The sequence below is a fragment of the Tamandua tetradactyla genome, chromosome 2 (genome assembly GCF_023851605.1).
Source record: "Tamandua tetradactyla isolate mTamTet1 chromosome 2, mTamTet1.pri, whole genome shotgun sequence".
Taxonomy (NCBI): domain Eukaryota; kingdom Metazoa; phylum Chordata; class Mammalia; order Pilosa; family Myrmecophagidae; genus Tamandua; species Tamandua tetradactyla.
In genome coordinates this window covers 171,472,879-171,499,176 of record NC_135328.1, presented here as the reverse complement: position 1 = coordinate 171,499,176, position 26,298 = coordinate 171,472,879, and the positions used below count along the sequence as shown (strand labels likewise).

Here is a 26,298-nt window from a genome sequence, read left to right as displayed (position 1 = left end):
CCAACAGCCATTTTGCAGAAATTGAAAAGCTAACCCTCAAATTATATAGAAGGGTAAGGGGCCCTGAATAGCTAAAGCCGTCTTAAAAAAGAATAACAAAGCTGGAGGACTCATACTTTCCCACTAAAATGTATTACAAAACCACAGTAATCAAAAACAGCACAGTATGGGCACAAGGCCAAGCATAGAGACCAACGTAACCCAAACAGGAGCTCAAAAATCAATCATTACACTTATGGCCAACTGGTTTGTATTTTTTGTTTTGTTTTGTTTTAACTTTTTTTATTGTATGGTATAACTATATACAAAGCAAAGAAATAAAGAAGCAAAAGTTTTCAAAGTACCATTCAACAAGTGGTTACAGGACAGATGCAAGAGTTTGTCATGTGCTACCATACAATCCTCTTGTATTTTTCCTTCTAGATGCTCAAGAATATAGGAGGTTAGAGGGCTTAAATATTGTTTTTGTCACTACAATCTACTTTTTTTCCTTTTTTGTGAAAAATAACATATATACAAAAAGCTATAAATTTCAAAGCACAGTTCCACAATTAGGTGTAGAACACATTTCAGACTTTGACATGGGTTACAATTTCAGAATTTTAGGTTTTTACTTCTAGCTGCTCTAAAATACTGGAGACAAAAACAGACATCAATTTAATGATTCAGCATTCATATCTACTTGTTAAATCCTATCTTCTCTGTATAACAGTATCATCACCTTTGATCTTTCCACACCTCTAATATGGAAAGATTTCCATACCTAATATGGGGTAGGGAGATGGAGCCATCTGATGTTCTAGAGACGCCTGGTCCAGGACTTATCTGGACCACGGACCCATCTGGAGGTTGTAGATATCTGGAAAGTTACTCTAGTGCATGGAACCCTTGTGGAATTTATATATTGCCCTAAGTGCTCTTTAGGAGTGGCTGGAATGGTCCTAATTGGGAGCCGGCAGGTTATGATAGACAGCAAGGTCTACCTGAAGCTTGCATAAGAGCAACCTCAGAGTAGCCTCTTGACTCTATTTGAACTCTGCCACTGATACTTTGTTAATTACATTTCTTTTCCACCTTTTAGTCAAGATGGAATTCTTGATCCCACAGTGTCAGTCAGGTCTGTATTCATCCCTGGGAGTCATCTCCCATGTTGCCAGGGAGACTTTCACTCCTGGATGTCATGTCCCACGTAGGGGTAGAGCAATGATTTCACTTGCAGAGTTGGGATTAGAGAGACAGAAGCCACATTTCACCAACAACAGAAGTCCTCTAGACATAACTCTTAGGCATGCCTATAGGTAGTCTAAGCTTCTCTGCTACATACATAAGCTTCATAAGAGTAAGGCTCATGATCGAGGGCATGGCCTATTGATTTGGATATCCCTAAAGTTTGACACAGTATCAGGGGATTCCCTGATGGTAAGGTTTAATAGTTCCATATTCTTTCTCCCCTCCATCAGGGGACTTTGCTAATACTTTTTGATTATCTGCTTAACATACTCTAGGATGTTTCCAGGGATTACAATAATCTATATAGGATTAAAGGACCTCTTTCTTATTCTCTGCTTCCTGTATTTCAATTGTTCAATGACCTATACAGATAGTTTGAATTAGATTATGCTCTACAGAAAATTTCAGTTCCAGATGAAAAAAAACCTTTCTTCCGTTGGTCTCAAAGAGTATGTGCGGTTCTAATACATAGACACTGTCTTCCTTACCACCATGTTCTGAATTACTTTAACCCCAACTTGTCTGGCTTCATTCTTATCTCTAAATATCAGGTTACATATACAAAACAACCCCTCAAAATCCAGAAATAATAATCACCACTCCAGACTTAATGTGTCTGCTCTAAAAGCTTATAATCTAGGCCTCTGTTTTCTTACAAGCATTTTCTAAAGGGGACCACAACATTCTTGTTTTTTGTTTCTGGCTTAATTTGTCTCACCAAATGTCCCACATGCTCATTCATATCGTTGCATGCCTCACAACGTTGTTCCTTTGGGTAGCAGCACAACCTTTGTTCGTAAGTATACACCATCATTTGCCAATCTACTTCTCTGTCAGTACATCCTTCAGCCACCTGCATTCATCCAGCATCACGTAGAAGACCCGAAGTCCACAGGTCAACAACATTCTTAATTTTAGATTTCATTCTTCCCAAGAGAAGGAAAACCAGTAACACACCCTCACCAAATAGGAAATCTAAACCTCCTCTTAACCCTTGTCCCTCACCCCATTATTGACCTCTCCTCTTGCTGTGGTAGTGCTAATGGTTTCCTTTTAAATATAGTTCATAGCATGCAATAGCAGTTTTCTCCCTGTACCCTGGATTTAAACCCTCTTTATACAAGAATCGTATCTTTGAAGTAATTCTTGCAAGAACTAACTCATACTTCTAGTGTTAATGAGTGGGACATGTAGGTCTGTACAACCCCTATCAATCTTGTTCATCTTCAATATAGTAATGTTACTTCTGGAACCACTAGTGAATCACCTTCACTCCTATCTATTCCCTTACACTTGAGTTCAACCTCATTAGCTAACGGTTCACCCATCTCTAGTTTCTATGTATCTCTAAATCCCCTATATTCTGTATTATAAACCTCTGATTATATCTTTACGCTGGTCATAAAAGTGGAATCATACAGTATCTATGCGTTTGTGTCTGGCTAATTTCGCTCAGCATTATGTCCTCAAGGTTCATCCATCTTGTCATGTGCTTCAGGATGTCATTTCGTCTTACTGCTACATAATATTCCATTGTATGCATATATCACATTTTGTTGATCCACTCATCTGTTGATGGGCATTTGGTTTGTTTACATCTTTTGGTGACTGTGAATAATGCTGCTCTGAATATCGCTGTGAAAATGTCTGTTCCTGTTGTTGCTTACAGCTCTTCTGAGTATATACCAAGTAGTGCTATTGCTAGGTCACAGGGCAACTCAATATTTAGTTTCCTAAGGAACTGCCAAACAGTCTTTCACAGTGGCTGCGTGTGGAAATGCATAAGTGTCCCAGTTTCTCCACATCCTCTCCAACATTTATAGTTTCCTGATTGTTTAATAGCAGCCATTCTTGCAGGTGTGAGGTGGTATTTCATTGTGGTCTTGATCTGCATTTCCCTTATAGGCAATGAAAATGAGCATCTCTTCATGTGCTTTTGAGCTATCTGTATGTGCTCTTCAGAAAAGTGCTTATTCATATCTTTAGCCCATTTTATAATTGGGTTGTTTGTTCTTTTCTTGTTCAGTTTAATTATTTCTTTGCATATACAGGAAATCAAACCTTTGTCCGATATTGATTTCCAAAATTTTCCTCCCATTCAGCTGTCTACCTCTTTACTTTATTGACAAAATCTTTTGAGGTACGGAAGCATTTGATTTTGAGGAGTTCCCATTTGTTCATTATTTCTTTTGTTGCTTGTGCTTTGGGTGTAAAGTTTAGGAAGATACCTACTATTACTAGGTCTTGAAGATGTTTCCCTACATTTTCTTCTAGAAGCTTTACGGGGCTAGTTCTTATATTTAGGTGTTTGATCCACTTAAATTTTTGTATAATGTGTAAGAGAAAGGTCCTCTTTCATTTGTTGGGCTACTGTTATTCCATGCCCTATTGAAAAGACTATTTTGTTCCAGTTCAGAGGATTTGAGGGCCTTGTCAAAATTCAATTGATCATAGACTTGGTAGTCTATTCCTGCACTCTCAATTCAATTCCATTGGTCAACGCTTCTATCTTTCTACCAGTACCATGCTGTTTTGACCACTGTGGCTTTATAATAGGTTTTAAACTCAGGGAATGTTACTCCTTCCACTTTGTGGTTCTTTTTGAGGATACTTTTTTAGCTATTCAGTGTCTCTTTCCCTTCCAGATGAATTTGGTAATTAGCTTTCCGAAATCTTCAAAGTAGGTTGTTGGAATTCTGATTGGTACTCTGTTGAATCTGTAGATCCATTTGGGGAGAATTGACATCTTAACTATATTTAAACTTCCTATCCATAAGGAGGGATTGTCTTTCCATCTATTTAGATCTCCTTTGATTTCCTTTAGCAATGTTATGTAGTTTTCTGTATACAAATCATTTACGTCCCTAGTTAAGTTCATTCCTAAATATTTGATTCTTTCAGTTGCTATTTTGAATGGAACTTTTTCCTTAACTGATTCCTCAGCTAGGTTGTTGCTTGTGTATAGAAATGCTACTGATTTTTGCATATTAATTTTATATCCCACCACCTTGCTGAATTTGTTTATTAGCTCAAGTAACTTTGCTGTAGATTTCTCAGGATCTTCCAAGTATAGTATCATATCATCTTCAAGTAAAAGAGTTTTACTTCTTCCTTTCCAATTCGGATATATTTTATTTCTTTGTCCTGCCTGATTGCTCCAGCTAGAACTTCTAGCACAATGCTGAATAATAGCGGTGACATTGGCATCTTTGTCTTCTACATGATCCTAGGGTAAAAGCTTTCAGTGTGTTTCCATTGAATACGATGCTGGCTATAGGTTTTTCAAATATTCCCTTCATCATATTGAGGTAGGTATTTGATTCCTATCTTTTGGAGTGTTTTTTATTTTTTATTTTTTTTCAGAAAAAGATGTTGAATTTTGTCAAATGCTTTTTCAGCATCAATTGAGATGGTCATGTAATTTCTCCCTTTCGATTTGTTATAACGTGCTGTATTACATTAATTGATTTTCTTTTGCTGAATCATCCTTGCATTCCTGGTATAAACTCCACTTGGTCATGGTGTATAATTCTTTTAAGGTGTTGTTGGATTCGATTTGCTAATATTTTATTGAGAATTTTTGCATCTATGTTCATTAGGGAGATTGGCCTATAGTTTTCCTTTCTTATAGCATCTTTACCCAGTTTTGATATTAAAATATTAGCTTCATAAAATGAGTTAGGTGGAGTTCCTTTTTCCTCAATTTTTTTGAAAAGTTTGTGCAGGATTGGTGTTAGTTCTTTCTGGAATATTTGATAAAATTTCCATCTGAAGCCATCTGGCCTTGGGCTTTTCTTTGTAGGAAGACTTCTGATGACTGACTGAATCTCTTGACTTATGATTGGTTTACTGAGATCTTCTATTTCTTCCTAAGAAAGTGTAGCTTGTTTCCGTGTCTCCAGGAATATGTCTATTTCATCTAAGTTGTCTAGTTTGTTGGTGTATAGTTGTTCATAATATCTTCTTACGATTTATTTCTTCAGGGTCTGTGGTAATGCACCCCTTCTCATTTCTGATTTTGTTTATTTGCATCCTCTCTCTTTTTTTCTTTGTCAGTCTTGCTAGTGGCCCATCTATTTTATTGATTTTCTCAAAGAACCAATTTTTTGTTTTATTGTTTCTTTCTATTGTTCTCCCATTCATGTATCTCTGCTTTATTCTTTATTATTTCTCTTCTCCTATTTGCTTTGGGGTTAGTCTGCAGTTCTTTCTCAAGTTCCTCCAGGTGTGCTGTTAAATCCTTGATTTTTGTTCTTTCATGTTTTTTAATATAGGCATTTAAGGCAATAAATTTCCCTCTCAGCACAGCCTTTGCTGCATCCCGTAAGTTCTGGTAAGTTGTATTCTCATTTTTCATTCATCTCCTGATAGCTGCTGATTTTTTGAGCAATTTCTTCTTTGACCCACTGGTTGCTTAAGAGTGTGTTATTTAATCTATATATTTGAGAATATTCTCATTCTTTAATGGTTATTGAGATTCAGCTTCATCACATTGTGATCAGAGAAAACACCTTGAATAATTTCAATATTTCTAAATTTATAAAGACCTGTTTTGTGCCACAGAATATGATCTATCCTGGAGAATGTTCCATGAGCACTAGAGAAGAATGTATAACCTTGTGCTTTGGGGTGCAATGACCTATATATGTTTACTAGGTCTAATTCATTTATCAAGTTATTTAACTTCTCTATTTTCTTGCTGATCTTCTGTCCTGTTGTTCTATCTATAGAGGAGAGCGGTGTATTGAAGTCTCCTACTGTTACTGCTGAAACATCTATGGCTCCCTTCAGTTTTACCAATGTCTGTCTTGTGTACTTTGGAGCTTCCTGATTGGGAGCATAAACATGTATGATTGTTACATCTTCTTGGTGAATTGATCCTTCAATTAGTATATAGTGTCCTTCCTTGTCTCTAATGATGTCCTTACATTTAAAGTCTATTTTGCCCGATATTAGTATAGTTACTCCTTTTTCTTTTGGTTACAACTTGTGTGGAAAATCTTCCGTCCTTTCATTTTCAATCTATTTGTATCCTTGTGTCTAAGACGAGTCTCTTGTAAGCAGCATATAGCTGGATTATGCTTCTTAATCCATTCTGTCAGTCTGCATCTTTTAATTGGTAAGTTTAGTCCGTTAACATTCAAAGTTATTATCGTAAAGGCATTTCTTGATTCCACTATTTTATCTTTTCCCTCTTTCTCTTTGTGTTCTTTAAATTACTCTTAGCTGTACTCTTCAGTTCTGTGCCCTCCAGACATTCCTCTCTCCTGTCTTTTTTTTTTCAACTAGCAGAACTCCTTTCAGTATTTCTTGTAGGGCTGGTCTCTTGTTGACAAATTCTTTCAGGACTTTTTTGCCTGTGAAACTTTAATCTCTCCCTCAATTTTGAAGGACAGTTTGGCTGGGAACAGAATTCTTGGCTGGAAGTCTTTCTCTTTCAGAATCTTGAATATATCATACCACTGCCTTCTTGCTTCCAGGGTGCTAGTTGAGTAGTCTGAACACAGTCTTATTTGATTTCCCTTGTATGTAGTAGATTGTTCTTCTCTTGCCGCTTTCAGGATTTTCTGCTTCTCTTCAACATTTGACAGACTGATTAGTATATGCCTTGGGGAAGGCCTATTTGGATTTATTCTGTTTGGAGTTCTTTGTGCTTCTTTGACTTGTATATTTATGTCCTTTATAAGGGTTGGGAAGTTTTCCCCCATTACATCCTCAACTACTCTTCGTAGCCCTTTACTCTTTTCTTCTCCTTCTGGGATACCAATGATTCTTCTATTTGTGTACTTAGTTTTGTCTATCATTTCCCTGAGTTCCCATTCAATTTTTTCCCTCTTTTTTGCCATCTGCTGCTTTGAGTCTTCAAAGTCAATTATCCTATTCTTTATATCACTTATTCTTTCTTCTGTCTCTTCATATCTGGTGTTGTGTGCCTCTACTATGTTTTTATCTGTTCAACAGTCTTTAACCTGCATGATATCTGCTAGTTTTCTATTTATTCTTTCAAATTCCTTTCTATGCTCTTCTCCTGTCTTCTTGATCTCCTTTACGTCATTTGCTATCCCACTTATTTTATTAAGTAGAGTTGTATCTTTGCTTAGTTGTTCCAGCATCTGTGTCTCCTCTGGTATTTTAATTTGGTCATTAGGGCTGTATCTGTCTGCACTGTGATATGCTTAGTGATCATCTGCTATCTTTGTCGCATGGAAATATCTTGATTGGTTTACTTTGGGAGTTGATTTCTTTCAGTACTCTAAAGCCTTGTGTTTGCAGGATGGTTGCACAGCAGAAAGTAGGGCACAGGTGGTCACTCAGTGCAGTGATTTGTTTCAGGGCAGGTACAGGCGCAGGATGGGGATGTTACACTGATACTTGTGAAAATGGGCGCCCAGTGGCCAGGGAGGGTATAGCTATGTGGGTGCACTGGTTCGGGGGGGTATAAACCTGGCATGCACTGGTCTAAGGCATGGGGTCCTTTGTGCGCATGAGTAGTGCTGTGGCAGCAGGTCAGCATTATGGCTTCGTGGACTGGGGGCAGATGTGACCTGGCTGCACAGGTCAGCACTTTCTCAGAGCTGGGAAGTGTGGCTGAAGGTCATGCACATACACTGTTCTAGGACTGATGTAAAGTACAGTTCCCAGAGCTGAATGATGTGATTGGGGGCCCATGCACATGTGTGGGCCTGAGAGTGCCAAAAACGGATGTGTAGAGCTCAGGAGGGGGCAGAGTGAGGCTTTGCAACTATACGGATGGGGAGAGGGGGTGCAGGGGTAGCCTAGGTATGGAGATTGGGGCCCGCAACCTTTATGCACTGGCAACAGCCTATAGAGAACAGCGGTGGGAGGTAGTGCTCGGGAGATGTGCAGGAGAGGTGGGTTGGGCTGCACTTAGAGTGGTGGAGAGCACAGGTATATGCTCTGGGGGCTGGTGGGGTGGAAGTGCCTGAAGCGCAGGGAATGAGAGCAGGTGATTAGGGTTCAGGTGCATGGGCTGTGGGGTGAGTCACGGGGCTCCGCTGGTGAGGGTAGCACGCCCAAGAAATGCGGCCTGGCTTACTTCCTAGTCCTGGCTCCTATCTGTCCACTCCCATGGGCTCCGCACCTCCACACCAGGCTCCAGCTTTCTGCCTCTCAGTTCCTCGGCCTCTGCAACCAGAGCTGCCGTATGTGGTACAGAAGGCTCTCCCAGGTTAGCTGTACTCCCAAATCACCACGTCAGTTTCCCTCCTGTCACTTCTCTAACTCTTCTATGGAACAAGGCTAAGCTTGAGCTAATCTATTTGGCCATCTTCCTGGAAGTCCCAACTGGTTTTTGACAAGGTAGCAAAGACCACTCAACTGAGAAAGAACAGTCCCTCCAACAATTGGTGATGGAAAAACTGGATCTCCATTTGTACACACACACACAAAAAAGGACCCCTACCTCGCACCATATAAAAAGTCAACTCAAAATGTATCAGAAACTTAAATATAAGAACAAGAACTATCAAACTCCTAGAAGAAAATGTAGCATCTTTAGGACCTTCTGTTAGGCAATGGTTTCTTAGACTTTACACCTAAAGCACAAGCAACAAAAGAAAAAATATATAAATGGAACCTTGCCAAAATTAAAAACCTTATTTAAAAAAATAAAACAAAAAAATTAGAAAACCTTTGCATCTCAAAAGACCCTACCATGTAAGTACGCTGACAGCCTACACAATAGGAGAAAATATTTAGAAACTATATATCCAGTAAAGGTTTAATATCTGGAAAATATAAAAAAATCTTTCAACTTAAAACAAAAAGACATAAAAACCCAAGTAAAATATTGGCAAAAGACTTGAACAGATATCAATTCAAACAAGATATACCATTGGCCAGAAAGCAAACGAAAAGATACTCAACATCAATTATCAAGGAAATGCAAATCAAAACCACAATGAGATACAATTTCACACTCATTAGAATGGCTGCTACTGAAAAAGTGGACAATAACAGGTATTGGAGAGGATGTAAAGAAACAGGAACACTCACTCATTGCTGGTAGCAATGTAAAATGGTGCAGTCACTGTGGAAGACAGTTTGCCATTCTTCACAAAGCTAAGAAAAGAACTACCATATGGCCTAGCAATCCCATTACTTGGTATATAACCAATAGAACTGAAGATATTAAAGCAGGGAAGCAAACAGTCACTTGCACACCAATGTTCATAGCAGCATTATTCACAACTGTCAAAAAATGGAAGCAACCCAAGTGTCTATCAAACAATGAACATATAAACAAAATGGATTAGTCAGCCATAAAAAGGAATAAAACATCATGTTGAGTGAAATAAGTCAGACGCAAAAGTATAAACATTGCATACCTCACTGATTTGAAACAATAAAATAAGCAAACTCATAGAGTAAGAATCTAGAATATAGCTTTCTAATAGATGGAGTGGGCATAGGAATGGGAAGTTAAGGCTTAAAATGTACAAGGTCCTATTTGGAATAAAGGATATGTTTAGGTAATGGATACTGGTGAAAGTACCAAAACATTGTAAATGCAATTAGCACTGAAATACATATCTGAATATGATTAAAAAGGGAAATATTAGACTGTATATATTGTAACAATAAAAAATTTTAAAAATACATGGAACTCACTATATAAATATATGGACTTTAATTAATAATATAATTATAAAAATGTGCTATCATCAATTGTAACAAATTTTCCATAACAATGCAATGTCTGGAGGTCAGGTGGTTTATGCAAATTCTTTATTTTCTGTATGAGGTTCTGCAGTGGGTTCTGTAAACCCACTACTTCTCTAAGTAAAAAGTAAAAAATATAATGGACAACCCAGCTGTCAAAAAACAAAACCTAAAAACCTATACAATGGCAAACAATTTGAATCAGAAATTCAAGGTTTATGAATTTTTTCTAGGAAAATAATAGGATAAGTACTCAAGGACTTATGTATAAGATATTTTCCACAGTAATGTTAATAATAGAAAATTACTGCAAAAAACCTAAATTTCAACAACATAAGACTGATTGGAAAAATTATTAAGATACAACCAAACATTAAATATTATGCAACCAGTAAAAAGAATGATCAGCTGCCATATTTATTTAGATACAAAGTCTTTCAAGATAGGCTGTCAAATGAATGTCACACATTTCGGAATGGTATATATAGAATGATTCTATTTGAATAAAAAAAATTTTTAATCAAAATTACAGAAAATACCCTAGAATAATAAACCCAGAAATGTGAAACCATTATTATTTCTGAATGATGGAATTAAAGTTGATTATTACTTCTTCTTTGTAAATTTTCATATGTTCTCATTTCTTTATGATGAGCATTACTCATATAATCTAAAAATTAGTGCTTTTTTACATTGAATAGAAAAATTAATAATAGAAAATCTATATGAATTACTGATATCCAAGAGTTGGCTCTGTATGTCCACTTAATATGTATATACACCTACATATTTAATCTCAGTTCTATTAATTCACATCTTAAATTTCAAAATTAACACCTCTTCAAATTTGCAATTCAGATTTTCTGTAGCATTTCAAAGGCACTGAGGGACACCTGTGTAATCTCAACACAACCAATACTGCCCCAATACTGTTGTACAATTCATATTTATTTTGAAACAGGTAAGTCATTTAGTGCTATGCTATGCCTTGCCTTTTGAGTTTCTGCCAACAAAACTTTAAAAAAAAAGAAAGAATAACTAAACCACCTCTATGATGAACTGCCCAGAGTTCATAAGGAAAACCACAGCACAATGCCACTTCTTTAACAACTTTAGAAATGAGTAACGATCGATGAAGGCCTCAGGAAGTAAGAGGGAAACATCAAATAGAGTTATTCAAACAAGTCTTACTTTTCTCTACTTCCACCTATGTCCATACCACAATATTATAAGGGAAGATAGACCTTAATATACAGTAAAAAAAGTTAAAAATTATTTAGATTATCTAAATATTCATAATGATTTAATACTGAACTAAATGTGAACTTCATATTAAAGATTTGACATATTTTATACACTCAAATTAAACTTATATTTGGGCTATGGTATTCAGACCCATCTATAAGGAATGTTAAAGATATTTAAAATAGAGTTCATGATTACTGGCCAAGTATGTATGAAAAGTAAAAATACTTACCACTAAGTCCCAATTATTTTGTTCAAGCAATGTAATAGCTTCATCAATGTTTTCAATGCCAGTGCATGCCTGGAAACAAAGTAAATAAGCATTTAAATACACATTTGGGAGTGAAGAGGCTAATTAGTCTTGAAAATATAAATAGCATCATGTATAATTTAACATTTAAACATGTATATAAATAAAGCCAACACAACCTAATTTGATTCTTACAACAGCTCTCTAAGGTAACTCAATGGGTATCTAACTCGTTTCCAGAGGACACAGAATTCAGAGATTCTGACTGATTTGTCCAAGATAATGTAACACTTAAACAAAAGAGTAGAAATTTAAGCCCAAGACTTTTGACTTCCATACTTGTTTCACTGCATTTGAATCTTACACCAGAGAAGTTTCCTATCTTCTTTAGAATTATAAATGTATCAATGTTTTTATTATTCAGGGCTTATCCACTGGTAATCGAGACCCAAAAATTGGCTGATATAGCAAAAATGTACTTTCTGTCTGTCTCTACCTGAGACAGATAATAAATGCAAAAATGCATACCTCTGCATATATCAAGAAATTTACCATGAGAAACTATAAAACCACAGCAACTACATATCCAAGAATTTCTAGAGTAGATCTGATTGCTTTTCACATCAATAAAAGTGAAGAGTTTTGCTAAATGACAATTTTTCTACATTTAAAGACTTTCATATAAAAACACATTGATATATGTGGTGGTTTGAAGCTGTATGTACCCCAGAAAACATGTACTTAAGCTTAATCCATTCATGGTCTGTGAACCCACTGTAAATAGGACCTTTTGATGAGGTTACTTCAGTTAAGATATGGCCCACCTCAGTCAGGATGGGTCTTAATCCTATTTCTGAAGCCCTTTATTAGCAGGTTGACATATAGACAGACAGACAGACAGCCACAGGAAGTAGGAAGCTGGACACCAATGCAGGCTGGAAGAGAAGGGAGAGACCAGGAGAGGGTGCCTTGTATCTTGGCATGTGATAAGCTATGGACCAAGGATCGGCAGCATCCAGCTACAACGCCACAGTCTTTGGGAAGAAAGTATTATCTTGAGGACATCTTTATATAGATTTTGTCCCAGCCTCAAAGTGTGAATAAATAAATTCCCATTATTTAAGCCAACACATATGGTATTTGCTTGTACAACCTGGGAAACAGACAATATATAATTAAATTTATTTATTTATTTACTAAGTAAAGTAGAAGGAAGAGGGGACTGTTAAGAAATGTGCACCTAGTCCTGTGGACATATAATAAACTATCACTTGCCAAACCCCAACCAAAACACTGCCAATCCTAAAAAATAAATTATATAAGTTTCTACAAAGGTTCCATGCACTAGGGTAACTTTCCAGAAACCTACAACCTCCAGATGGGTCCCTGGACCAGATAAGTCCTGAAACATAGAGAGGCCAGCCTCTCTAGAACATCAACTAGTTTCATTCCTCTATCCCATACAGAGAAGGTTGAGTTTAACAACTGAGTATGAGTGGTGAATCAGTATACTGATACTTCTTTTAGTTTCCAGTACCTTAGAGCAGCTAGAAATAAAAATTGAAAATAGTGGAATTGTAATCCATATCAAACTCTGAAATCTGTTCTACAACCAACTGTTGCAATGTACGTTGAAATTTATTGCTTTATATATATATGTGTGTGTGTGTTATTTTTCACAAAAAAAGGGGGAAAAAAGGAAGAGGATAATAGAGAAGATAGGATTTAAGAAATGAATATGACTGCTGAATCAACATATTGATATTTCTTTTGGTTTCCAGTGTCTTGTAACAGCTAGAAGAAAAAATGAAAAATTGTAGAACTGTAACCCATACTGAACTTTAAAATCTGCTAGAAAACTACTTGTTAAAAGGTTCTTGGAAATTATTGCTTTTCTGTATATATTTTATTTTTCACAATATAAAAAAGTTTAAAATAAAATAAATTATCAGTCATTTTAAAGGAAAACATGTGACAATATCCAAGGTAAAAATGTTTAAGGTATATGATACAGTAGGACAAACCTATGCCAATAGTTAAAATATCTAGGCTATGACCTAGACTGCCATTAAATAGATGCATAGCCTTGAGAAAATCACTACGTTTTTCTGAACTTCAGTTTCATTATTTGCAAAATTAATACATAACAGTATTTCTGAAACTATGGTACTATGAAAACAAAAAAAAATAATCCTGTACTGATTTCACATTTTTATTCAATCTATTTCAAAGAATATTTAAGGTACCACCTTATCTTAAAAATCCTATTCCTCAATCTTCTAAAAGCCTAACACAAAAAAGGTGAAGTAATAATGTTTGCCTAGAAATTCTGACAGCTTTAATTCAGTGATGAAGCTGTAAAACGAATCAACGTTTCCAAGTAACAGCAAGAAATAAACTCTTACTAGATTCCCTCCCAAATCCTGGCTTATCAATCCTTTAACACTATAAGAGATCACTACAATATTTAAATGTACATATAGCATACTGACTATGGTAAGATGGCTGAGTAGGAAGGTCCAAGATTCAGTCCTTTCATCAGAACAACTATTAAACAGTCAAGAAATGTCCGAAACAATTATTTTGAAACTCTGGATCCCAGTACAACATTGTACAGAATCCCAGGAAGAGTAGGAGGATAAATTAAGGCAAAGACTAGTAAACTTCTCTCCATGGCACTTACAGGCCCATTCTTATAGCAGGCTACCATGGGGTACAGCCTCTAGCTAACCTGTTGGTGACAGAAAGGTACATAAAAATCCTCTTCCCCAAGATTAGAGGCACACAGCTGATGACTAATAACAGCTTTGGATTAACAAGGAAATTTCAAGGGACCCAAGGAACCCAGCCGTGAGAGTGACCATTGCTCCAATCAGTCCTGAGCAAAGACGCCAAGGAGATTTAAAGACCCTATGCTTTCTCAGGGCTGCTTTTGCTGGGAAGTTCAAGAAAGCACAGTTTTGGTGACTTCTGGAAGAAGTTCCTGGCACCCTTTGTGGTCAACTCCCCAGAGCAGTGTGGAGTCAGTCTATGCCGCATTTTTGGGTCCCTGGCCTTTTCGTGGCTGAGAAAGGCTGAATTGGGAAACTCTTTTCCAGTGTGCCTCACCTCCCAGAATATGTCCTCCAGGGTAAAGCAGTATGAGACAACAAAAGGAGTATCAGAAACAGTTAAGGCAGAACGCCTGCAGCAGAGGACTGCCAGCCCAACAATAGAGAAGGACCTCTGTCTCCAGGGAAATAGGTAGGCCATTCGAACTCCTGTAAACAGAGGAACTAAAAAAACAACTAACAAGCACAAGCCCAGGACAAGACACAGGCTCAGAAATGACAGGGACGATCTTGCACTTTGCATTGGCCTTGGGCAGATCTTCCAGATAGGAGCGCTGACACTCAAGAAAATATGTCATATCACCAGCTGGTTACAAAATCCAGAGAGAGTAATATTAGGGAATAAAACCAAGAATTAACATTTTAAAATATTAAAATGTACAACAGCACAACCAGAATATAAGACAAAGAAACAGGAAATTATGACACATCCAAAGGAAAAGGACAAAAATTCAGAAAACACCAAGAAGACCAGAATGTAGATATACCAGACAAAGACTTTTAAAAAATAATCTTGGGCAGGCAACGGTGGCTCAGTGGCAGAGTTCTAGCCTGCCATGCTGAAGACCCAGGTTCAGCTCCTGGTGCTGGCCCACATTAAAAAAAAAACTCAAAAATGCTCAAGAAAATGAAGGAAAATGGAGAGAAGGAACTAAAGGATAATAGGAAAACAATGAATGAGCAATATGAAAATCTCAGTAAAGAGACAAAAAATTTTAAAAGAACCAAACAGAACCAATGGAGTTGATGCACACAATGACTGAAATGAAAAATTTCCAGGAGGGTTTCAACAGCAGATAGCAACTAGCAGAAGAAAGAATCAGTGAACTGAAATACAAGGCAATTGAAATGAGTCAGTCAAGCTGAGGAACAGAGAGAAAAAGGAAATATTGAAAGTGAAAAAAGCTAAGGGACACCATCAAGTGCACCAATATACATATTATAGGATTCCCAGAGGGAGAAGAAAGAAAGGGACAGAAGAAATACTCAAAGAAATACTGACGTGGAACTTCCCAAACTTAGCAAAACATGTGAATATGCACATCCAAGAAGCCCAGATAATACCAAACAGGACAAACAAGAAGAAAAATACACCCCAGCATATAGTGACCACACTACTAAACGCAAAGTACAAAAAGAAGACATCTGAAAGCTGCAAGAGGAAAGCACCATGTTATGTACAAGGCTGTTTCAACTAGATATTGAGTTCCAATTTTTCATCAGAAACCACAGAGGCAAAAAGGGAGTGGATTGAAATACCTAAAGTGCTGAGAGAAAACAAATGTCAGCCAAGAATTTATATCTAGAGAGACTTACTTTGAAAAACAAGGGACAGATTAAGACATTCTCAGATAAACAAAAGCTGAGAGAGTTTATCACCACTAGACCTACCCCACAAGAAATGCTAAAGGGGGTCTTCCGGCTGAAAGGAAAGCACACTAGACAGTGATTCAAAGCAGCATAAAAAACAAAGACCTCTCATAAAAATCATTTGGGTAGTTATAAATGCCAATATTATTGTATTGTATTGTTTGGTATATAACTCCACTTCCAGCTTCCTACAGGCACTGAAATGAAACTGCACAGACAGTAATGATAAATCTGTGGTTTTGAACACACAATGTACAGACATAATTGAAAACAAGTAAAAAACAAAAAAGGTGGGGGGAAAGACAGGGTACAGGTACAGGAAAAGTTTATGTATATGCAATTGAAGCCACAGTGGTAAGAAACCAAATATGATTGTTATATATTTGAGATATTACGTTTTAACTGCATGGTAACCAAAAGGTAAACATGTGAAAAGTACATCCAAATAAAGAAGAAAAGGCACTCAATATGGTACAACATAAAAAATCAAATAAATATAAAAGTATGCATTAGTGGAAGAATTGTGGAACAATAAAGGTATAAGACAAGACTAAATAGCAAAATAGCAGAAGAAAGTCCTACATTATTAGTAATGACATTAAACATCTAATATCCAGTCTAAACTCTCAGCCTAAAGGGAGAGATTAGCAGAATGGATAAAAAAGCACGACCTAACTAATATGATGCCTGCAAGAAACTCTCCTTAAATTCAAAGCCACAAGTAGGTTGAAAATGAAAGAATGGAAAAAAATATACCATGTAGAAGTGACATCATCAAAGGCACAGTTTCTGTTCTGGTTGATGAAAAATACTGGTAACAGATGGTGTTTATGCAAGCACAACATCCCCCTATCCCATATAATTGACAGCTATTTCCAATATGAAAAAGTCAGAATGGGCACAACAGAAAAACCCCTAAAGATTGGGAGAAAGAGCAAAGAAATGGGTTTAACAAAGAAGACATGATTTAACAAATGAGTATTACTGTTAAATCATTATACTGATATTTCTTTTGGTCTCCAGTGTCTTGGAGCAGCCAGAAGGAAAAACCTAAAATTGTGACAGAATGGATAAAAAGATCATGATATAATTACACGTTATCCAACAGATGCACTTTAGACCAAAAGACACTAACACAGATACAGAAATTATCTTTATCATATTAAGGAAGTTTCCTTCCATTCCTACTTTATTGAATGCTTTCATCATGAAAGGGTATTGATTTTTGCCACATACTTTTCTCTGTACCTACTAAGATGATCTTGTGGCTTATTTCCTTGATTCTATTAATGTGGTGTAGTACACCGATTGATTTTCTTATGTTGAACAATCCTTGCACCCTGGGAGAAACCCCACTTGACCATGATTTAAAACCTCCCAACATGCTGTTGCATTCAGTTTCCTAGCATTCTGTTGAATACTTTTTGCACTGGTATTCATAAAGGATATGGTTATACAAGTTGTGGGATCAGGATAATGCAGACCTCAAAGAATCTGTTTCCTTCTCTTCAATTTTGGGGAAGAATTTGAAAATGATGACTGTTAATTCTTGAACTGGAAGAATTCATCAACAACGCCAACTAATTCTGAACTTTTCTTTGTTATTACTCATTCAACACCTTTATTTATTATAGGTATGTTGAGATTTTCTATTTTTTCTGGATTCACCTTTGATAATTTGTGTGTTTTCATGAATATGTCCATTTACTCTAGGGTCATATAATTTGCTGGTGTACAAATGTTTATAGAACTCTCTTATGATCTTTTTAATCTCTGTAATGTAGGTAGTAATGTGCTTATTTTGATTTCTGATTTTATTTATGTCTTTTTTTCTTGGTCAATCTAGGTAAAAGTTTGTCAATTTTATTGATCTTTTAAAAAAAAAAACAAGTTTTAACTTACTTGATTCCCTCTGTTGATTCTGTATTTTCTATTTCACTTCTCTCTGCTCTTATATTCACTGCTTCCTTCCTTCTGCTGGCTTTGAATTTAGCTTGCTTTTCTTTTTTGACTTCCTTAAGGTATAAAGGTAGGTTGCTGATTTGAGCTCTTTCTTCTTTTTTTTTATTGCATGGGCAGGCACTGGGAATCGAATCTGGGCCTTCGGCACGGCAGGCAAGAATTCTGTCACTGAGCCACCATCCACAGCCCTTTCTTCTTTTTTAATATAGCCATTAACAACTATAAATTTCCCTCTTAATACCACTTTCCCTGCATCCCATAATCTGGTAAACTGCAATTTTATTTTCATTCATCTCAAATTATTTTCTAATTATCCTAGTGATTTCTTCTTTGATTATTTGAGCATGCTGTTAAATTTTCAAACTGTACTACCCAGAAGAGAAAGGAGAGACCAGCAGACACTGCCATGTGCCTTGCCATATGGCAGAGGATCCAAGCATAGCCAGCACCTGGTCTGCAGGAAGAAAGCATCACCTTGATGATGTCTTGATTTGGATGTTTTCTTGGCCTGAAAACTTTAAGTTAATAAATTCCCACTGTTCAAACCAAACAATTTAATGGTATTTGCTTTAAGTAGCCTAGCAAACTAAAACACAGGATAAACCCAAACAGATTAATGCCACAGCCAAAGATAAAGAGAGAATTTTGAAAATCACAAGAAAGAAGCAATGTGTCAATGTATAAGGAACTCTCAATAAGACTAAGTGCCAGTTATTCACTGGAAACCACGGAGGTACACAGTGGGACAAAATATCTAAAGTGCCAAAAGCTAAAAACTGTCAACCAAGAATTCTATATCCAGCAAAATATGTTTCAAAATGAGGGAGAGAACAAAAATAAAAATAAAGAAAAAAACAGAAAATGAAAAACAAAATGAGGGAGGGATTAACACATTCCCAGATAAACAAAAACTGAGTGAATTCCTCACCATTAGACTGCCCTTAAAAGAGATACCAAAGAGAGTTCTGCATGTTAAAACAAAAGGACAATAGATATGAGATCAAAGCTGTACGAAGAAACATTACCTCTGGTGAGGGTAATGATATAGGTAAATATAAATGCCTGTATTACTGTATTTCTGGTTTGTAACTATACTTTTTACTTCCTACAGCATCTAAAAGGCAATTGCCTAAAATATAATGAGAACTCAGTGGTTTGCAACGTATATAAACATGTAATCTTTGACAAGAACTAAAAGGTGTGGGGGTTAAAGGGGTACGAGAACACAGTTTGCATGTACTATTGAAGATAAATTTTATATAAAAAAATTTATCATGCCCTGATAAATCCCAGAGTGATTTGAACAGTGAATAAAGAAGTATTTTTTATTTATTTTATTCCTTGGAGGAATGGTGAGAAAGGGGGAAAATTCAACTTCTCCATTTAGAGAATTCCTGATATTCTCACAAGCAGTGGGGACAACCAAATCAATAGGCCGAGCCCTCAATCTTGGGGTTTGTTCATATGAAACTTTTCCCCACAAAAGACAGTCGAAACCTACTTAAAATTAGGTCTGAGAGTCACCCCCAGAGAACCTCTTTGGTTGCTCAGATGTGGCCTCTCTCACTCTCAGTCAACACGGCAAGCAAATTCACAGCCCTCCCCCATTTCTACATGGGACATGATTCCCAGGGGTGTAAACCTCCCTAGCAATATGGGACAGAAATCCTAGAATGAGCTGGGACTCAGCATCAAGGGATTGAGAAAACCTTCTCAACCTAAAGGGGGAAGAGTGAAATGAGACAAAATAAAGTGTCAGCGGCTGAGAAATTTCAAACAGAGTCAAGCAGTTATCCTGGAGGTTATACTTATGCATTATATAGATATCCCGTGTTTAGTCTATGATGTATTAGAGAGACTAGAGGGAAGTGCCTGAAACTGTAGAGCTGTGTTCCAGTAGCCATGTTGCTTGAAGATGATTGTATAATGACATAGCTTTCGCTATGTGACTGTGTGATTGTGAAAACCTTGTGTCTGATGCTTCTTTTATCTATGGTACAGACAGACGAGCAAAACACATGGATTAAAAATAAAATAAATAATAAGGGGAACAAATCTAAAAAAAAATAATAATGGATATATGGGAAAAAATGTACCAATTGCTAACTATGGACTATGGTTAACAGTAACTATGGTTAACTCAGTGGTTTGCGATGTATATAAACAGGGCAATAAAGAATATTATTTTAATATTATTTTAATAAAATATTTAATATTTTAATATTTAATTTAATATATTAAAATAATATTCTTTAATTTAATAATATTAAAATATATTTAATAATATTTAATAATATTATAATTTAATAATATTAAAATATTATTTTAATATTCTTTCATTAAGTTAATAAATGTACTATATCAATACTATGAGTCAACTGTGGGGGGGATAAGGAGTATAGGAGGATTTGGGTTTTATTTTTCATTTTTATTTCCTTTCTGGAGTAATGAAAATGTTCCAAAATTGATCACGGGGATGTTTACACAACTACATGATGATACTGTGAGCTAATGATTGTATATTTCACACAACTACATGATGATACTGTGAGCTAATGATTGTATATTTCAGATGGTTTGTATAGTGTGTGAGTGTATCTCAATAAAACTGTACTAAAAAAATTATTTATATTGAAACAAATGAGACAGTCACAAATTTAGTTAGAGAACTACTAACTAAATTTAGTACGTAACTACAAAGAAAATATGCAAGGTCATAGAGACTGAAATTACAGTACAACTTGTCTCGGGCAGGGGGACCAGGATATTAACACAAAATGGGCATGGGGTTTCTGTTTATAGGGTGATGGGAAAGTTAGTAATGGAGGGTGGTAAAGGTACCACAACTAAGTATGATTAATCCCATTGAATGGTATGTTTGGGAGTGGTTGAGATGGGAAAGTTTACCTTCTATATATACTCCCAAAATAAAAAAAACAAAAAAGAGCAAATAGACAATGACAATTAAAGGCAATGCATGATCCTGGACAGGATCTCATAAGAGAGGAGAAAAGGCACGAATGAAATACAGACTGTAAGCTTTATATTAATATTAAATTTCCTGAACTTGATAACAGCACTTAAAGTGGACATATAAGTCAATATGCTTGTTCCTAGGAAACACATTACACATAAAACCCACAATCAAGTGCTCAGAAAAGGAACTGACAAGATACACCGAGAGATGGATATACATATAGATGGATTAGGAGAATAATGGACAGATAACTGGAAATGACATGGCAAAATGCTAAAACTGGTAGAACTGGGTGTCTGGGGATATAGAAAGTCTGTTGAAGTTCTCTGTATGGGGTTTACATTATTTTGTAACTGTTCTGTAAGTTTGAAAGTATTTTAAAATAAAAAAAAAATTTTTAAAGAAATAGATTGTTCTTTTGAAGATACTGACAAAGGCCTTTCCCCATTATAAACCATTCACATTTTAATGAACTTTATGTTAAAAATAAGGTTCTAAATATCTTATTCATAAGACAGAGTATCAGGAAAATGCAGAGGGCTCACATACTTAACCATGCTCTAGACTCTTAAGAATAAGCACTAGTAATAAGTGTCTTGGAATCAAATTTTCATTTCTTTCCCTACCCACATAACCTTTTAACTAATGGAGATATAAGTCTAAAAGTCTTAAACAGGTCCTCCAGAGCAGCTACTAAATAGCCAGGAACAGTACAGAACAACTGCTGGGGCTATATCAGTGACTGGACACACAGCGTAACCCAGTCTGGACAGCTGGACCGGCTGAGAGCCCACTCATAACCATGAGTTCCCCAAGCCATGGCAGCCAGTGCCCCTCCCCAACAGGCTGCTTCCTAGAGGGGAAAAGAAAGGGACTTTATTAGCAGCAGAGGCTGAGCACAACTAAGCTCCAATTGTGGAATTAATTCACAAATTCTGACTACTAAAAATAGGCTCCTAGCTCAGCAGAACCTCGAGTCAAAGCAGAGGTTGCTGATTTTTGCCCAGATGCAGAGGGGGCAGGGCTGACAGAAAAAGAAAAAGAAAAAAAGAAACAGAGGTTTTTTGGATCAGATAGCACATAATATTTGAAAGGCCCTGGGCCCTGAAGGAAAGGAGGGAGCACATAGGATCTGAAGGTACACAGAGGAACATACCAACTTAACTCTTTTTCTTTTCTTTTCTTTTTTTAACATGGGCAGGCACCAGGAATTGAACCCGGGTCCTCGGGCTTGGCAGGCAAGCATTCTTACCTGCTGAGCCACCGTAGCCCGCCCCCAACTTAACTCTTGATTGGCAAACCTGAGGAACCGGGATCCTGCTCTGAAAAAGATTTTTCGTTTTCTTTTTTCATGGCTGTGTTTCTACGGCTTAATTACTCTTTGGGTACAGCTGCAAGGCTTCTTGGGCTCCAACTACCCCAGGCACAGGCAGAATTAAGCTTCTGTGAGAGCTTGTCTGGGGCCTGTGCCTTTCCCAGGAGAGGGGTAGGGCTCAGTTCAGGTTGATTCCCTCCCTCAAGAATTCAGAGTCCAGAGTATGGAAAAGTAAAACGATTAAAACCAGCCTACAACATCTCCTGTCTCAAACATGCCCCCAGCAGGGAGAGTCTACTGACGTTAAAGGTACCACATCACCTTATACTGATGGGACCCACAGGCAGAAAAATGCCACATACTGGACAGGATAGGAAAAATGCTAAGTCCAGAGGATTCATATGAAAGTCTTTCAATCTGCTGGGTCTCACCCTCAGGGAAAACTGATGCAGGTGACTCTTTCCTCCTGAGAGGAGGCCAGTTTGGTCTGAGAAAATCTGGCTGGGGTCTATAATACTTAAGCAGATCTTCCTAAAGTGGGGGTAGGGAAAGGCACCATACAGGCAGGGCAAGAAACAAGAAAAAAAGAACTGAAAAATTCTCCTCTGTTAAAACCTAGTGGTCCAGAAAAAACCAAATGAATGTCAAAGAACAGGTAGACAACAAAGTCATCTACCAAGAAAATCCTAGGTAAAAGAAGTGAAAACAATCCCCAGAATAAAATCAAGGTAATCAAATGCCAAGACGCCAGCAAAAAATAACAAATCACACTAGGAATATTGAAGATATGGATGAGCCAAAGGAACAAACCAACAATTCAAATGAGATACAGGAGTTGAAACAATTATTTCAGAATGTTCTAACAGACATGGAAAACCTCATCAAAAATCAAATCAGATATAAAGAAGACAAAGGATGAACAAAAAGAAGAAATCGAAAGTCTGAAAAAAGAAATCACAGAACTTACGGGAATGAAAGGCACAGTACAAGAAATGAAAAAAACAATGGAAACCTACAATGTCAGATTTCAAGAGGCAGAAGATATAGGATTAGTGAACTGGAGGATGGAACATCTGAAATCAGACAAGCAAAAGAAAATACTTGGAAAAGAATGGGAAAATATGAGCAGAGATTCAGGGAATTGAATGACAACATGAAGCACAGGAATATACATGTTGTGGATGTCCAAGAAGGAGAAGAGAAGGGAAAAGGAGGAGAAAAACTAAAAGGAGGAAATTATCACTGAAAATTTCCCAACTCTTATGAAAGACTTCAAATTACAGATCCAAGAAGTGCAGCATACCCCAAACAGAACAGATCCAAATAGATGTACTCCAAGACACTTATTAATCAGAATGTCAGAGGTCAAAGAGAAAGAGAGATTCTTGAAAGCAACAAGAGAAAAACAATCCATCACATACAAGGGAAGCCCAATAAGACTCTGCGTAGATTTCTCAACAGAAACCAGGGAGGCAAGAAGACAGTGAGATGATATATTTAAATTACTAAAAGAGAAAAACTGCCATCCAAGAATTATATACCCAACAAAATTGTCCTTCAAAAATGACAGAGAAATTAAAACATTTTCTGACAAAAAAATCACTGAGAGAATTTGTGACCAAGACACTGGCTCTGCAAGAAATACTAAAGGGAGCCCTAGAGACAGATATAAAAAGGCAGGAGAGAGAGGTGTGGAGAACAGTGTAGAAATGAAGACTATCAGTAAAGGTATAAAGAAGGAAAATTAGATATGACACATAAAATCCAGAAGGGAAAATGGTAGAAAAAAGTACTGCCCTTACAGCAATAACATTAAATTTTACTGGATTAAACTCCCCAATCAAAAGACATAGACTGGCAGAATGGATTAAAAAACAGGACTCATCTATATGCTGTCTACAGGAAACGCATCTTAAAACCAAGAATAAACATAGGTTGAAAATAAAAGGTTGGGGAAAGATATTTCATGCAAATAACAATCAGAAAAGAGCAGGAGTAGCTATACCAATATCCAACAAATTAGACTTCACATGTAAAACATGTGAGACAAAGAAGGACACTACGTATTAATAAAAGGAACAATTCAACAAGAAGACATAACAACCATAAATATTTATGCACCAAGCCAAAGCGCTCCAAAATACATGAGGTAAACACTGAAAACAGAAATAGACACATCTACCATAATACATGGAAACTTCAATTCCCCACTCTCATCAATGGGCAGAACATCCAGACAGAGGATCAATAAAGAAACAGAGAATTTGAATAACACAATAAATGAGCTAGACTTAACAGTCATTTATAGAACATTACACCCCACAACAGCAGGATACACCTTTTTCTCAAGTGCTCATGGATCATTCTCAAAGATACACCATATGCTGGGTCACAAAGCAAGTCTAAATAAATTTAAAAAGGTTGAAATCATACAAAATACTTTCTTAGATCATAAAGGAATGAAGTTGGAAATCAATAATAGGCAGAGTGTCAGAAAATTCACAAATACATGGAGGCTCAACAACACACTCTTAAACAACCAGTGGGTCAAGGAGGAAATTACAAGAGAAATCAGTAAATACCTCGAGGCAAATCAAAATGAAAACACAACATATCAAAATTTATGGGATACAGCAAAGGCAGTGCTAAGAGGGAAATTTATTGCCCTAAATGCCTATCTCAAAAAAGAAGGAGCAAAAATCGAGGAATTAACTGTCCACTTGGAAGAACTAGAGAAAAAACAGCAAATTAACCACAAAGCAAGCAAAAGGAAAGAAATAATGAACATTAGAGTAGAAATAAATGAAATTGAGAATATGAAAACAGTTGAGAAAATCAACAAAACCAGAAGTTGGTTCTATGAGAAAATCAGTAAGACTGATGGATTCATAGCGAGGTTGACAAAAAGAAGAAGAGACGATGCAAATAAATAAAATCAGAAATGGAAGAGGAGACATAACCACTGACCCCACAGAAATCAAGGAAGTAATGAGAGAATACTATAAACAGCTTTATGCTAATAAACTCGACAATGTAGATGAAATGGACAACTTCCTAGAAAGGCATGAACAACCAACATTGACTCGAGAAGAAATAGATAACCTCAAGAAGCGAACCACAAGTACAAAAACTGAACAGTCATTAAGACGCTCTCCCAAAAGAAAACTCTAAGACCAGATGCCTTTACATGTGAATTCTATCAAGCATTTAAGAAAAAATTAGTACCAATCCTGTTCAAATTCTTCCAAAAAAATTGAAGAGGAGGGAAAGCTACCTAACTCATTCTACAAAGCCAATATCACCCTCATACCAAGCCAGACAAAGATATTACATTAAAAGAAAACTACAGGCTAATCTCTCTAATGAATACAGATGCAAAAATCCTCAACAAAACTCTAGCAAATCGATTCCAGCAACATATTTAAAAAATTATACACCATGACCAAGTAGGATTCATCCCAGGTATGCAAGGATGGTTCAACATAAGAAAATCAATTAATGTAATACACCATATATCAACAAATCAAAGCAGAAGAACCACATGATCATATCAATTGATGCAGAGAAGACATTTGACAAAATGGAACATCCCTTCCTGTTGAAAACACTTCAAAGGATAGGAATAGAAGGGAACTTCCTCAACATGATAAAGGGAATATATGAAAAACCCACAGCTAACATCATCCTCAATGGGGAAAAACTGAAAATATTCCCCCTAAGATCAGGAACAAGACAAGGATGTCCACTATCACCACTGTTATTCAACACTGTGCTGGAAGTTCTAGCCAGAGCAATTAGACGACAAAAAGAAATACAAGGCATCAGAACTAGAAAGGAAGAAGTAAAACTCACTGTTTGCAGATGATATGATACTATATGTTGAAAACCCCCAAAAATCCACAGCAAAACTAGATCTAATAAATGAGTACAGCAAAGTGGCAGGTTACAAGATCAACACTCAAAAATCTGTAGTGTTTCTATACACTAGTAACGAACAATCTGAGAGGGAAATCATGAGAAAAAATTCCATTTACAATTGCAACCAAAAGAATAATATATTTAGGAATAAATTTAACTAAAGAGACAAAAGACCTATACAGAGAAAACTATAAATTGTTAAAAGAAATCACAGAAGACCTAAATAAATGGAAGGGCA

General features: G+C 36.4%; 1 protein-coding gene across 5 annotated transcripts in view; it reads right to left on the bottom strand.

The window, feature by feature from the left end:
• Nucleotides 1–26,298, bottom strand: part of FAF1 (Fas associated factor 1) — a 667,255-nt gene that overhangs the window by 597,302 nt on the left and 43,655 nt on the right. For 4 of the 5 annotated variants that reach the window (XM_077149703.1, XM_077149710.1, XM_077149708.1 and 1 more), the window contains exon 2: nucleotides 11,390–11,458. In XM_077149703.1, coding sequence (XP_077005818.1) covers nucleotides 11,390–11,458 — 69 coding nt within the window. Of the gene's footprint in view, nucleotides 1–11,389; nucleotides 11,459–26,298 lie in introns of those variants that run through there. The other variant, XM_077149709.1, reaches the window with a different exon arrangement.